Source organism: Sinohyriopsis cumingii, chromosome 4 (assembly GCF_028554795.1).
Source record: "Sinohyriopsis cumingii isolate HCF-2022 chromosome 4, ASM2855479v2, whole genome shotgun sequence".
In the NCBI taxonomy this organism is placed as follows: domain Eukaryota; kingdom Metazoa; phylum Mollusca; class Bivalvia; order Unionida; family Unionidae; genus Sinohyriopsis; species Sinohyriopsis cumingii.
Genome location: NC_142964.1, coordinates 65,872,725 through 65,888,687, shown reverse-complemented (window position 1 = coordinate 65,888,687; position 15,963 = coordinate 65,872,725). Strand labels below are relative to the sequence as shown.

General features: G+C 35.8%; 1 protein-coding gene across 4 annotated transcripts in view; it reads right to left on the bottom strand.

The window, feature by feature from the left end:
• Positions 1 to 946: 946 nt before the first annotated feature.
• The window catches only part of LOC149801362 (uncharacterized), a 37,664-nt gene continuing 22,647 nt past the window's right edge, over positions 947 to 15,963 (bottom strand). For all 4 annotated transcript variants that reach the window (XM_089955425.1, XM_089955426.1, XM_089955427.1 and 1 more), the window contains 4 exons: positions 15,289 to 15,819; positions 13,377 to 13,477; positions 12,135 to 13,130; positions 947 to 8,371 (listed from right to left, as the gene is read on the bottom strand). In XM_089955425.1, the coding sequence (XP_089811551.1) occupies positions 7,037 to 8,371; positions 12,135 to 13,130; positions 13,377 to 13,477; positions 15,289 to 15,819 (2,963 nt within the window). In that variant the 3' untranslated portion in view covers positions 947 to 7,036. The remainder of the gene's footprint in view (positions 8,372 to 12,134; positions 13,131 to 13,376; positions 13,478 to 15,288; positions 15,820 to 15,963) is intronic.

Genomic DNA, 15,963 nt, shown 5'->3' with positions numbered 1-15,963 from the left:
GTATTGTTAGCATAGCACATCAACTCTTCCTAAATACATCCCAAATTTTTTTATTTTGGCAGTGGGGCAGGGGTGGGTGGGGGGTGGATGGACCAGAAAGAACGAGGTGTGTGTATATCTGTCATACTTTCATCATTATCAAAATCTATGCACGTTTCAACTCATTTATCTCCCCTTTCTTTTGTTGTTTCTGTTTCAAGTCCGTTATAAGCAGTCGGATGCAGGTGAGCTAACAAATTATGGACGTGTAGCTGATATGTAAACGGGAAATGAGCGGGTTTTTTTCTTTTTCTTCAAAAAAGCAAACAATGATGCAGAAGTCCAATCAATTTCAAGCAGCATTCCAACTATGACTTAAATTTAATGATAATTAAGGTAGCTATTGTGCAGATACGAAGGTCGGGGGGTCTGACAATCTGGGTCAATAACTATACTAAACGATGACAAAGTCACAAAAATCTGCATACCAGAACTGGTTGAAATTCAATATAAATTTAGAGTCACTGTGCATCAACATAAGTGGGATAGATGGAGGGATGACTAGACTCAATATTTATTGTTCTACAGAAAAGCAGGGTTCAAAACCCAATTAATAAAGTAAATGCATTTAGACAAAAGCTAAAAGTAAAGCAGAGCTCACTTTTCGTAGTTAACTAAATGATAATTGAGTGTGTGCATGTTGAAATAAACAACAGACTCTATAATGAACTGATGCTCTGCTGCCAAATAGAATTTCCCGAAAGATATGATGATAATAAATATGCTTTCTTGTTGTCGAAAACAACCTGATGCCAGCAGGTGAAATGCCAGTCTTCTAGACTGAAATGCCTCTTTTATGCAAATGATTCAAATCATAAAATACATTCTACATGTCTTCATCTTTTTACATGTTTCTTCATTTATCTACAGCGTTTTGTACAGTACCTTATAAATGAAAACAAAAAGACAGATTTATGTTGTTTAATGGGATAATAATAATACATTATGTTTCATTTTAATGGTGTCCACTCAGGTTTATAAGCACTGACCTTTAAAACTGTAAAATTTGCCATTCTTCACCTTTTATGCAAGATTTATCTAGTCTTTTAATGTTCTGCATCACATCAATAACATGCAAACCAAAACTAGTTCCTTTCTACAGCAGTAACTTCATATCTGATTGTTCAAAACAGAATTGCATGCTCTAACTCAGATTTGTATGGTTTCTAGGCCTGGTCTACTGGAGCATTATGTGGTAGCAGATCTAGATATAGGGTAAATGAAGGTAATCTAGGGGTAGGCAGGTATGTATGGATGTTTCATATTAAACTTTAATAGACCACTGTTGAAAATTTCCTGTAACCTGTATGCCATAATGCAACTGATAATCAGAAAACTCCGTAACTTAAAAACAAGGGAAACAACAAGTCAGTCATATAGCCAGCTAAAGAAGTTCCATACTGCCTTTTGTTAAAACACAGACATTTTCCAACAGAGATTAAGACTATCCATATTTTCCCTTTTCCCTTCCTTCAGCTTAGTCCAATATTTGCAGCCTTTTAAAGATATAATTGCATAACATGATTAATTACACTCTAAACTCTTAAAGATCTTGCATAGAAGGAGAGCTAGACAAGACATTTTATAACTTTTATGATCTTTATATTGGATTTTGTATGGAAGTGCTGGAGGAAATTACTTGTCAGGATTTGATTGCTGTCTGAAATAATCTGATTGCTTCCCAAGTATCTCAGATCTATATCCAAGGAAACCTATTCACCTTAGTTCAACAGCTAAGAATATGCATGAAAACTGTGCATCAGAGTTGTACAGATGCTTCCTAAAGGCTTGTTTAGTCACAAAGCAGGAAGACTAAGCCCTTCATTCAACAGCTGAAGTATACCAACTGTACATCAGAATCGGAGGTGCCTGCAGAATTATTTTCATGGGGAGGCAAATATGTAGTGGTCAGCTATTAAGTTTTATGGATAAAGGCCAAAACATGTTTAGAGGTGAAATTCTGGGGGGCAGGGGTGGAAGGAAAGGGCCGCCCCACCTTTGCCCCTATGTGTGGCGCCCATCATTAGAATTGCATGGATGCTTCCGAATGGAGTGCTCAGTCTCAGAGTATCTGATACTTCAGTGAGAAAGGTCAATGCAAAAAACAAGGTTTAATCTGTCTGTATTATACAGCCTTGTCCCCATGCTGCTTGCAATTAGATGACCATTACATGATACTTGTACAAGCTGTTTTTGTAGCAATTCCAACGAATTAAGCAATACTCCCATTAAAGTGGTTATAATGAATATATGCTAAAAATGAGACCAAAAACTTCGAAGATATACCTCAAACAATCTAAGCAATATTTGGATCAAGGTGGAGAGTATCTTTGTTAATAATGAATATATGCTAAAAATGAAACCACAATCTTCAAAGTCAGATCTCAAAGAAATTAAGCAAGATTTGGATCAAGTGAAAAGTACTTCTGTTAATGATGAATATATGCCTAAAATGGATGCAAAACTTCAAAGTCAGACCATATTATACCTACATCTTTGGGATGTTTTTGGTATATCTGAAAACAAGCAGAATGACAAACACTGGTCTTTGTACTTGATGTGAACAGAGTGAGATAAAGGCACATCTGAACTATTAAACACATCCAATAGCATATTTGGGAAGGTCAAGACAAAACAAAATATTATCATTTGGCTGGAGTCAATCTTACAAAATATAACTTGACATTTTAGAGTTAAAATAGCAATATTTAAGAATCATTGTCACAGTGGTATTCTCTTGTTCTATATTTGTGTCCACTGTTAAAGGACAAAGCATTTTTAGTGCCTTCAATCTGGGTTCAAGTTTAGTTCCCATTCAGTTCAGTTTGGTATTTTACAAAACAGCAACACATTCAAGTTGTGTGTGTATGGTGCGAAGGCAACTGGAGTTGGGTACCATGTTCAGGGATTCGACACAGCCACTGACTTAGGTAGATACGATGACTTATTCAAACTAGTGCTCCTTCAAGCTTGAGTCCAGTATGTTAACAACTAAGCCACTGCAGTTCCTTACAGACAGTTTCACAACTATGTCTGGACACTATGAGAATAAAAAAGTTTTGAATGATTCTGCAATAACAATGATATCAAAATGTAAAATTAAGGTAACAAATACTTAGATTAAACAGATAATTATATTATTAAAATAACCAATACCTCTTACATTAGTGACTGCTTATACCAAGAAGAAATTAAATTAAAACATATCAGAAATAGTAATGATATATTTAATGGTGAGAATAAAGAGCACAAAAACAACAACAGTAAGATATCTAAAAGAACCATGGTTAACATTTCCATCTCTGTCATTAACTAACTTTAAAATGATCTTTCATACTCACGTGAACATAATTCTGATGCAAATGAGGATCTACATTCATCCCCATAAAACCATAAATGAACAAAAACATAGTCTGATCTGTGGGTGCATTATGTTACACCATATAGACTGGGTCAATGTGTTTTTTTAAAGAAACAATGCACATACAAGCAGATAAACATTTTTCTTGTCTCCAGTATGCTTTGATTAGGAATGTTCTACTGCATCTATTATTACTTCACAATAACAACAAAGCTGATCAAATTGCTGCAAGTATAGTTCTCAGTAAAATATTACTTTTTATACCCATGTACAAGCCAGATCCAAATCCAAACCACATAGACCTATATCTACCATCGAACAATGCACAACATATCCAGGGCCATGCAGTTTGTTAGGACAAATCAGTAGAACAAAAGAGATATATCCTGAACTTCCAGCGCATTATGTGGCAGCAGAACAAGGTCTATATTGTTAGCAGTTGGAAGCAACTCGTATGCGAATATATACAGTAATATACGATTTCCCAAACCATTTCATACTGAAGAATTCATAAGCATTTTTAAAAGATATATTCTTAGCATGATATACATAATAAAAACAAACAAAATGAATTTAACAAAACAAAAGCTTAACTGTGCTGCATCATATGAGTGGAACATATTATGTGCAAGTTAAATATTTCCAACTCCAATTATGTGTAAATGGAAAAGGGCATCTATCTCTCTCTCTATCTCTCAGTAACATTACAAGAAATCAGTCAAAAAATCTTAAAGCTATTTTTGCGTGATAGATTCAGAATTGCAAAATGATGGTTATACCCATTAACTCAAGTGCAAGTTGGTTCCAACTGCACACAACATAGATCTGCTCTGCCATACATAACACTCTAGCAGATTAGGGTCTATGTTGTTTGCCTGACTAATTACTCCTAACATAAACTCAAATCTGTCGATGCATTATGCGATGGCAGATCTGAGTCTAGGCAGTTTTATAGATGGATCCAACTTGTACAAGCATGTATGGCATGTAAGTAGAATACATGTATGTGGGAATAGTTTGTTACTTGAAACCAAAGAAGAAATTATCATCTCAAGGAAATTTTAGTATTTACAAAGGCAAAACCAGAAACATCATCATCATCACCATCAGTGTTCTCCCCAGGATTTTTTTACATCAGGGTAAGCACCTGGTAGTAAGACAAAATGTTTTAAAATCATGTTATCAACATACAAGTTAAATATAAAACATTGAAAAATAAAAGAAAATCATTTTCTGTTTAGAGAATATTATGAAGAAAAAAAAGAGCAACTCATGGATAAGATGCCATTTTTCTTCATAAAATATTTCTTGTCTCCTGTTCCAGAAAATAATGACAACAAACAACAACAGCTTCAAAAACAGATGTTACTACTACATGTGCTACTAAAAAAACAAAAATAACATTGTAACAGTGAATTTTACATGATTCCATCCCCAATCCCCACCTCAAATGTTACTAAAGAGACCTAAACTAAAAAACAGCAATACTGAGAATTTACCATTCAATCCAACCATCTCCATAATAAGGATCAGAAATGTTCTATTTCATGTTAGACCATTCCACTGCCTTTATTTCTGAGGATCTTTCTTTTCTTTCAAGGGAGACATGCTGCTCTTTGAATCAGAATCTAGGAACTATGCAGCTGATCATTAAAGCCAGATCAACATGTGACTAGCTGGATGCTGGGTAATTTTGAGTGGTGTCTATTTTACTTAATGAGCACTAAGGATTTTACTAACTTTCATGGTATTATGTATTACTTCTATTGAGCTGGTAATCTAAATGACAAATATAACACATAATAACAGTAGATTTCATCACTGCAGATTGATCATGTAATTTTATCAGTGGAAAGACTGAGCCAGTATCAAGGTTCTTTGCCAGCAGGTGGGTCAACTGAGGTACAAAGATAATTGCTAAGGGGAGTGGGTAATTATCCTGGATTATCTTAATTACATGCCCAATAAACAGCAAGAAAAGGTGTGGTCTTTGAGTCATGGGGCTTTTACTTAGGTGTCAGAATGTTTATTTAACCAAACAATATTTAAAGGTTATACAAAATATTAGCACTGGTGTATATCATACTGACATGTTCAAAAACATTGAAGGCTAATCTGGATCACAACATTAATTGGCCTGGGGAGAACACTGCATCATCATCATCAAATTGTTGAATTCTGATATTCTAAATTCAAAATGAGATCTTATAAAATGACAACTATGAAAATGGTGCATAATTTATCTCTTGTGCAGTATTCCAAACAGTCTTGCAAATCACAAGTATTAATCTAAAGCCTTAAACATAAATGAGAATTCCTCAAATGACATCCTGAAATGCAGTGCTCTCTGAAACTTTCTATTTTAAAAGAATATTTTGTCAAATCTGTATGTACAGCTGAAAAACACTTAACAAACAAGGAAACCAAGTGAATCTGACTCACCTGGCTGACATCAACCTAATGGTCAAATGTACAAGCAGTTGGCAAGAAATCTGAATCAGCTGGATGCTTTCTGTAATCAAAGTTTCAAAAATGCTGTTGACTTTATGTGTTAAGAAACAACTGTCTTTACATTTCTCTGTACTTTTATATCTTTATCCATATTCGATAGGGTATAATCATCATTTTCCAATAATGAAAGACCTCTATATGCCAGGGTACTTTCTTACAAAGTTATCAAATTCTATTGAGCAACTTCTTGTAGACAAAGTTATTTAAATGTTATGTTTTTAGTAATGTTGGCCATATTTACTGGTGGACTGGCATCACTTGTACATATCTGAAAGCCCTTCATGTCAGTGTTGTCTGTCAAATTTTGTTCAGTGATGTAAGAAAGGGTCATTTAAGGTTTTTCTATTTTCAGTAACAGTAACCAAATTTAATAGAGATTGGCATCATTTTTATTTAATGCACAGCTCTAATGACAGGTTGCATTTTGTCAAATTTGACCCATTTCTGCAGTTTTTTTGTGTGGAGAAAAAAATCAACAGGTTTTTCTATTTTTTTGTAATGGCAGCAATATTTGATGGCAGAGTGGCATCATTTGTACAAAGTTAAAATGCCTATACAACAGTATGTTTTATGTAAATTTGGTCAAGATATGTTAAATATTTATCAGAGAAGTCGTTTAATGGTTTTCCTGCTTTTAGTAATGGTGGCCATATATGACAGTGGATCAGCATCAATGTTACACATCTGAAAGATCTCTATGTCAGTATGCTTTTTTTAAATTACAAAATTTGGTCAAATTCTTTTAAATGGTTTAAGAGAAATGATTGTTCAAGATTATTCTATTTTCAGGAATGACAGCTATATTAGATAACTGACTGGCATCAAATAAAGAAATCTGAAAGGCCTCAATGCCAGAATGCTCCCTCTAAAATTACATGCAAACTGGTCAAACGGTGGTCTTGAAGAAGTTTTAAAACTTCACTGTGAATGCCTTAAATAATCAGGTTTGCCAATTAAGGAGTTCTCAAATTTGATAACTGTCTTTTATGACCAAATTAATTATTGATAATTATTGATGATTCTCCTTTAGTCTACTTTTGGTCTCATCATGGGGAGAAAAAGCATTACAAAAGTGTTACATAGAATTATTACCATTAAGAATCTACATGGATTACAGTCAAGGATTTATTCATCCATGTTTTTGATGTACTTGTCTGCCCTGAGAATTTGCCTTTTTGCTGCCCTTTCAAACAGCCAATCAGATTCCTGCTTTACATTGTGTTCTGTCTCCAGGTTTTCATGTGACCTTTCCAATCGTCGAAGATACCAGTTATCTGCTTTAGTGCGACTGTATTCTCTCTCGCTAGCAAGCTGTAGATACCAGTCTCCTTCTACATTTTTCTTTTCATCATCCCTGGAATCAGAAGTATCTTTGTTTACTTTTTCCCTCTGCAGATTTCTGATCCTGTGCAGATCAATTCGTTTCTTCTCTCTTTTATTCTCAGAATGATCACCATCTTTCTCAGATTGAGGCACTTGTGGTTTATCAAGCGGCTTAGATTCCCAATTTGGATTCACAGTCCTTTCTGGCTGATAATCTGCACATGGGTCCTTTAATAACTTTTTCATCTTCCTCCTGAAATCTCCCTTCTGGCACTTTTGGGCAGCAAAATATGAAGGATCCAACTCTTCAATTTGCCAGCATTTTAAGTACTGTGTGCATTTCTCATCCCGAATTCCTTGCAGACTATCATGGTTATGATCACCATACAACCATGCTCCCCAAATTTCCCAAAAATCTGACTGACACTTAAACCATTTTTGGATCTCATCAGTCAAAACATCTAGTCCAAACTGGTCTTTGAATTTGCTGAAACTGTCAAAAATCTGATCTCCTGCATTCAAGTTCATATATTTTGATAAATAAAATCTGTTCACCTTATTTACATCTCTGAATAGCATATGAACATTCTTTTTGCAGGCTCTTTTAAATTTATTCTCAGCATGTTTGAAATGCCTGCCACAGTGCTCCTGGGCTGTGTCCTGTCTCCTTCCCCTCTGACAGTCTCCATAGCTGCCATGGTCTTTATTAAATTTAGTATCATGCCTGTGTTGAGGTAAGCCCTCTTCCTTTTTTTCAAAGTGATTTCTATCTAGCTCTGGTTTTCTGGCATGGGCATTTTCTAGTGGAGGCTTCTCAGCTTGATCTCTCTTTTTCTCCTGTTTTGTTGTTTTTGGCTCACCATCCTTCTTTACCTCTTCCTTAAAAGGTCTTCTGGATGTTTTTGCATGATCCAAATGTATTGCATCCTCCTCATAACTGTCATCCTCGGCTACATCAACATCGTTGTCCTTACTCCTGAACCATCTTCTGGTTACTTTGTGAATCTTCTGTGTGGCCTTTTGGAACTTCTTCTGCAGACTCTGACTGGCTTTCTCCACTGTACTGCCAAGCTTCTGCTGCAGTTTCTCTACATAGGGCTGATTTTTCTCCCAAAGATCTACAGAGAGATTCTTCACCTACAAAAAAAAAAAAAAAGAATTCCCAGAAACAGAATAACACACACTTGCTGTCTGATATAGATTGGATTTCATTAGGGGCTTGTGACCATACAGAGAACTTTAACCTAATATAATCAAGATTTTAACATGAGACCCAAGTGGGTGTAAAATGTTCACCTGATTAGATGATCAGCTTATGAATACAAGTTCACACACATACTGATATTAAAGCTCGGTGCACAAGCTGATACAATATCTATTAATGCTGGTATAATTTATTTTCTTTCCTAGCCAAAATATATCAGATCATTTTCTAGGCATAAAAGGATGGCATTTATACAACCAGCATTGAACCATAGATCTCAAAATGCCCCTGGGGACTAGGCCCTAAATCATAACTTAAACACTGTTCATAGCCAACCCAGTGACTATATACACTTATCCAGGGATGGTCCTGGCTTTTAAAAAGCTGTCGCCAAAATAATCGCCAACCTCAATATTTTGTCGCCAATTTTCCAAAAGTGTTGCCAAAAGAAGTAGTGTACATTTTTCCAAGTGTTAATTTAGTCTATTAATGTAACAGGCAATGAAATTACAAAAGATGGATTAGTTAATACTTTAATTACAACAAGCATTAACAAAATGTTACAAAGTGTTACATGAAGATCCGTCGTGATTTTAGGGCTGCCCACTTGTTGAATGCAGTTTCAAAGTCTAATTTTTCACATCTGTACATGCTGATTCTCATTAAATTCTCGAGAGATGAGATGCAGAGCTTATTTCTGATGTCAGTTTTTATGAGGTTCATCTTACTGAATCCACGTTCACAGTCCTCAGTGCTGACAGGTGACACCAGTAGTCTCTCAGCAGCCTCCCCCCCTCCCCCCCCCCTTTATGGCTAGCTTCACAAAGCTTGTAGCGAATTGCTTCCTAAATCCCAAGAATGATCACTGAATGCTGTATAAATTTTCTCGACAAGAAAAATAGGATCTCCATTCCCACGCATGAAACTTACACGAGTCAACACCTGGCAATATTGGACCGTATATACAAGCGTAAATTCACACCCAATTTAGGGATTCTTTCACTCCGGTATTTTGAGAAATAAATAATTATTATTAATTATGCAAAACTGTTTTTTTTTTGTTTTTTTTTGCTATTTCTTGTTGCGGAGTTTAAGTCTCTGCAGCCGTAACACGGGACTGATGGCAAAAGGAAAAGATCAATGAGTAAAATGCTGCACTGGCGACAGATGTAATTGTGATTGAGATTTTTTCCATTTGCTTTGTATTTATACACAGTAGTCGGTACTTCAAAGGTTATCAGTTTTCTATGAAGGTTCAGCAAAACTATTGTATTGGTATATGCATAAAAAAAACAGAAGGATTAGCCATACAATTAATTGTATCTGTTCTATTCGCGTCTTCAGAAGTCGGTCAGTTGTAGGTATAGCGCGGTAGCATGATTGACTGTATCGCAGCATACGGTACTCAGCCCAGATGTCAGCATAAGCAGATTATGATGTAACAATGCACTGTAAAGATAGGGTTGTCAATAAGAACAAAGGATCGTTTGTGTAACAGATTGATTCCAATGCATTGCTTAGTCAAGTTTATGGCTTCCTTTCGTTCTGGCTTTAAATTTATTCAGTCCAAATCCATGATTGTATGTACAAATTAAATAACCAAAAAGTATGTCGCCAAAAAAATCGCCAGATGGGATATTTTTGTCGCCAATAAGGAAAAAAAATCGCAATTTGCGACATTGGCGAAGCCCAGGACGATCCCTGCTTATCTAGTATAATAACTAGTCAGCATGGATTCCTGAGTCTATCCTTAGCCACACACAGCCCTCCCTGGGAGTCATAACCTAGACACTGTTGAGATACACCCCTCTGCCAGCAAGGAAGCTGTAGTAACTCAGCAGTTATGGCAGTTGACTCAAGGACACAAGGTTGCAGGTTCAGTTCCCACCATCTCATTAGCCTCAATCCTCATTAATGTGTATAGATCTCAACTGAACTTGCCAACTCTTAAAATACTGATCAAACAGACTCCAACTTTTACAACACAATGTCTTGCCATGATACAATTAGTTTCATGAAGATATCTAAATGGGTCTGCAAGATATTAAGAAACGAACTAATGACAGATGGATGAGAAGACTCCTGTATACCCCATGAAGTCTGTTTTTTGTAGTGAGATGAAAATCTAATCTGGTCATCTACATATGTACAAAAACATACACACCAAATTTTATTTGTCTACTTTATCACACTAACATGATTTTCATTAGAAAAAGATTTTCAAGATGTCTGCTATAGCAGCCATAATGGTTGCCAGATAGACACCATTTTCATTTAAGACCAACTAGATATCATAAGAAGTCTTTTAATGAAACCCTATGTTGATTTCACCATCCATTCAGGAGGCATAATACAAATGACTACTCAGGAGGCCATACTGTCTGTCTGTGTGGCAACATTTTCATTGAGAAACATCTAAACCTTGGAATAAATGTGAGTGTAAAGCTTCAAGGCAGTCTAGTTTAAGAGGAGTAGCAATAACAAACTTGTGCTGATGGACAGCGGTTAGACAAACCAAAGACAATGGTCAACAGTCCATCCAGCAAGCTCTTCTGGTCCATAAACTGGACAGGAAAAAATTGTTGGAATAAAGAGATTGATATGTGCATCACTGGGTGATGGTCATAAAATATTTACCATATGGGAACAGCTGCACCAATGAGTCCAGATAGAAGTATGGACAAACAGAAGGATGGATGGATAAACATGATGATTACTATATATTCCCATTGTAGGGGTATAAAAGCTATGAGTTATTACATTATGACAAGGTACAAAATCTTATTAGGTAGACGATATTTCACACAAAAAGTGTAATTTGCCCAAGTTATGATGGGTGCCCCTTGTATAAAGAAAACCAGACAGCTGCAATGATTAAAGCATGCTGACTATTCACAGACAGACAGACAGACATAAATAACCAAAATATATCTTACAAACAGTAGATGTAATTTGCAAATTGTTTTCATAACTGATCCCTGTGTTATCTAAAGACAATGGTCTCAATAATAATTTAATAAATTGGATATTTTACTTCGAGGTTTGGAGTTCGTTGCATTAGTTAACAGTCAATTGTTTGTTTTGTGAACAACAAAAAACAATAACAAACTGAATATTAATCATCAAGACATTATTTGAGCCTCTTAGAATGCATCAATCAACTTAGTGAATGAGACTAATTCTGCATGCATTTGATTTTATGGTGCTATCTGAATCTTCTCAAGTCATCAAGTTCTGTTATTTCAAACCTGTTGGGAACATCGAGAATTTGCCCCAATAGTAGAGTTTACACTGAGTGAATGAGTCTTGTAATCATAAAATACTGAATGTGCTTACAGCAGCTGCAATACTTTGACAACTAAGGATTAAATTCTTAAAATTAACTTCTTATTTAAAGGTATTAAACAATTTCAGTCATTTTTATTAATTTGCATAAAATATACAAATATGCTGCATACTTAAGAGTTCTGTAAGACAGGTTGCAATGTAGCTACAGAACTACCTCACTTCAGGGTACGCCAGTATAAAGTAGCCTGTTTTATAAGGGATTTTCTTTGTGGATTCTATTTCATTATTTACTAGTAATAATATGAATAAAATACCTGTAAGGTGTTCTTCGGCTTTAATGGTTCCCATGAAAAGCATTATAACAAGGGAGGACTGTATAACAAATAAGTTGCTACTGTGGTTATTTACCTGCTGCCATGTTTCTTGTATTTGCTTTGTGACATTCTTTACTGATGCTCTTGTTTTATTCCACATATCCAGCATTGTATCCATCCATTTGTTTTCTCTCTTTCCACTTGGTCCCACAGAGTTGTCTCTCTTGTCATATCTTATGCTCTCCTCCTCTTGCCTCCCACCAGTTTCCAACTTAAGCTTGGCATGTTCTGGATCAGGATTGTAGCTATAGGAAGACTCAAAGCCCGATTTATGGTCATTGTCCAGTTTCCTTCCAGTTTTCTGACCCTCAATACTGTCCCTTTTTGGGTCTAGATGAGCCTTACTAGGGTCAGGCTTGTAATTATATGTTGAGTCATATTCCTCCACAGAATCATCCTCATCAGCATAAATTTCATCATCATCATCAAAATTATAATTATCTTCATGATTATCTTCTTCATCATCACTGAGGTCTGTGGAATCCTCTATTTCATCTTCATCCACTTCTGTATCCACTCCACTATCATCATTATCACCTGCCTCCTTCACCATCACATTGACATTTTCATCTGAATCATGTACATTCTTTGTTTCATTCTTTTCATTGTACTCCTTGACAGCAACAATCTGGGATTTTGGAAAATCTACAACCTTTTCATTAAAGTTGTCAAAAGTGTCCAATTCTGTGAGGTCTGTGTCAATAAAAGCTTCAGGATTTTTCATACCATCAGTTTGGACTAGGTCTTGAACAAGAGGTTCAGGTTTTGTATTTTTTGTATCCACGTGTGAAGGCTGATCTTCAACTCTATGAATCTGTCTGTAACAAAATCCTCTCTCCGTATGATCTTGTTCCTCAGGAGAATAGCGTTCTTTGACCAATATAGGACATGGCCGATCTGCTAATAAATGATCATATTCAGATCGTGACACTGAATCTGGCTTCTCTTCCTTTTGTAATTCCAACTCTGGAATGGCTTTACTGACAGAGCGTAACTCTATGTCACCTGCAGGAATGGCTGTAAGTCTGTCCTAAAATTAAAACAGTATATTACTGATTAATTAATCAACTATCTTGTTCTCATATACTGTAAGTTCAGTCAGTGAAGAGATATTGAAAAAAGTAGTAACTTTACGTTCCTTTCTAACCAATCTCATTTAATATTATGAGAATAAGTACCATACACAAGATATATCAAAATGATATACCAACAACTGGCAGATAAAATATTACTAAAGATTTTATATCAAGCCAAAATTATCATTGTCATCTTGTACCTTTTTAGTCTCTTTTTCCATTTCCTGACATCTCTGCAGATCATTATGGATCAGGTGATGTTTTATTTGGTGTTTTTCATGCACTTTCAGCTGTTCAAATGCTGTAAAGAAAACGTCCATGTGTATGAATGCAGTTTCTAAAATGTATAAGCAGCCCAATAGTAATAACACAGTGTCTCCACCCCATCCTCTCTTGAGAACCTCCTCTCAAAAGATCACTAATCCTGATCAAAGGTCACCTTGCTCAATATGAAAATAGTATGTACTTATAATGTTTTCCTTCACAAGAGCTGATACCCTTCATAAAACTATTTTTCATGACAGTGTGGCATTATGAGAACAGAACACTATGTGAAGACATTTTTCTACCAACATTTTAGTTGAGTCTTATCATTCATAACATTCAGTCTTGGATTTACATTTTATCAGATTGTTTATAAAGAGACGCCTTTATTACTATTTAAGTGATAACACTTATAACTGTAAGGCAAGAACATGACAACATGTACAGCAATGTAGAGAAAAAAAACTACTCTGGAGGAATGCAACAGTAATCAAACAATTTTCTGCTATCACTAACCACTCTAACACCTTTACTCATGTATGCATACATGTCTAACCTACAAATCCACACACTCTAGCTCTGTAACTTGGCAGATGTATCCCAATTCCAAGACAACTATGCACATTAACAGACTACTCCCAATCATATTCCAATGTCCATCTGCAAACTCCACAGACCCAGATCTGCCACTGCATAATGTGCCAACAAATCTGGGTCTGTCCACTTTGTAAGGAGTAATCTGTAGAACAATACATACCCTGATCTGCAGGCGCATTATGTCATGGCAGATCAGGGTCAATGTTGTCTGCAGTTATATTCCAATTATAAGCAAGTATATATGGTAACTATCTTAAGAACACTATTAGGAGTTGTGTGGCTGACATTACATATGCTGGCACACATGTCCAACCATGCAGGGTAACATAATTCCCACCTCATCTTTGAAAAGCATCGGGATTACGTAACATCAGAAGCAAAAACAGCAAATCACCACTTTTCCAAATTGTTCCTAATCAGCCATTATGCAGTACCTATAAAATCAGAGCTGACAAAATGTAACAAGTGTTAGCAATGTCAGCACGTCAGACATTTCCTATCATTATTCCATGCAATTATCAAATAATATTGTTTTCCAAATTACAACCAGCCCACCATGCTTCTAAATATCTTACAAATGAATGATTGCCCTGGCTCTTTACTTTTGCAACATTAGTCCTAACATCAGTGCCTCGTACCATGTGATGGGCTGTTGTGTTAGCACGTATAAAACCTTAGAAGAAACATGCATTTAGCAAATACTATTTAGCTTTAGCTTTTCTCAAGCAAAGAATGAGTATAAAGATTTTTTTTAATGATGGTGATCATTCTGATTTTGATATGTACATAAAAATCTACATCTTATGTACTGTTGTTTATTTCTCTCTTTGCAGTTTATTTTCATTCAACCATATTAAATATTTTTGATGAATCATTCATTCATTCATTCATCATTTGTTTCATTTGTCCATTCATTTATTAATTCAACTGTTAAATTTGTTTTCTCTATGAGATTAAATGGAACAATGCCATTTTACTCTGAAACCATTCATTATCTCATGAGATGCGGAAAGCAGTGGCAAAGGGAGGTAATAATGTCAAAAGGTTCCACTGCACCATAATTACACTTTAAAGGAGAGTAAATCAGAAGGAAATTTGTAAAAAAATTCATCACACTTTGTAACTATTTTTTTTTCTCTCTAGATTCCTTTATTTCGCTTCTATTTGAAGAAATTTACTGGATGATTGGTCACTTACGCTTTATTAGTAACAACCAATTTGCTGTGGATTGACTGAATAAAGATTAATTACCAACAATAAACCCGATGCTGATCCCAACTGTGAGCGTCATGAAAAAAAGCAGCGAATAAAACAGGTGATTCAAGGTCAACTCTGCAAGACTGCCATTGAGGTAACCCAGCAGCCAAGACCACATCTTCTTAGTAAATTCACTGAGCATGTTTAGGCTAATGAGCATATCTGAAGTCTTGTTCTTGGCCTCAGTCTGAAGCCCAATCTCGGTCTCATTCACACACTCAGTCCTGATCTCTCTCTGTGCCTCAGTGATGTCTTCAGTCAGAATCGGAGTCTCAGCCTTAGTCCTAGGTTCAGTGACCAGCACAGTTGAAGACTCCATGTCAGTCTCAGTCTTCATCTCACTCTGAGACTCCATCTTAACCTCAGCCTCCAAGGTCGTCATAGTCAATGGCTTAACCTCATCTCCAGTCTTGGGAACAGTCTTAGGAATAAGGGCCAGGAAATCAGACAGGTTTATTTGCCTCTCATCTGGACTTCCGACTGATTCAATCGCAGCAGTTTCAGTGGGGTCAACTGTTTCCCTTCCTAAAAGTAGAGACTGAGTTATTGATGAAAAATCAAAGAGTATTTAGTGCAGAATCAAAGGATGTAAAGTGCCTTGTCAACCAAGGCTGGCCTGTTCAAGATCAAAACCCAGAACCCACTGAATATGAATCTGACTTGCTAATT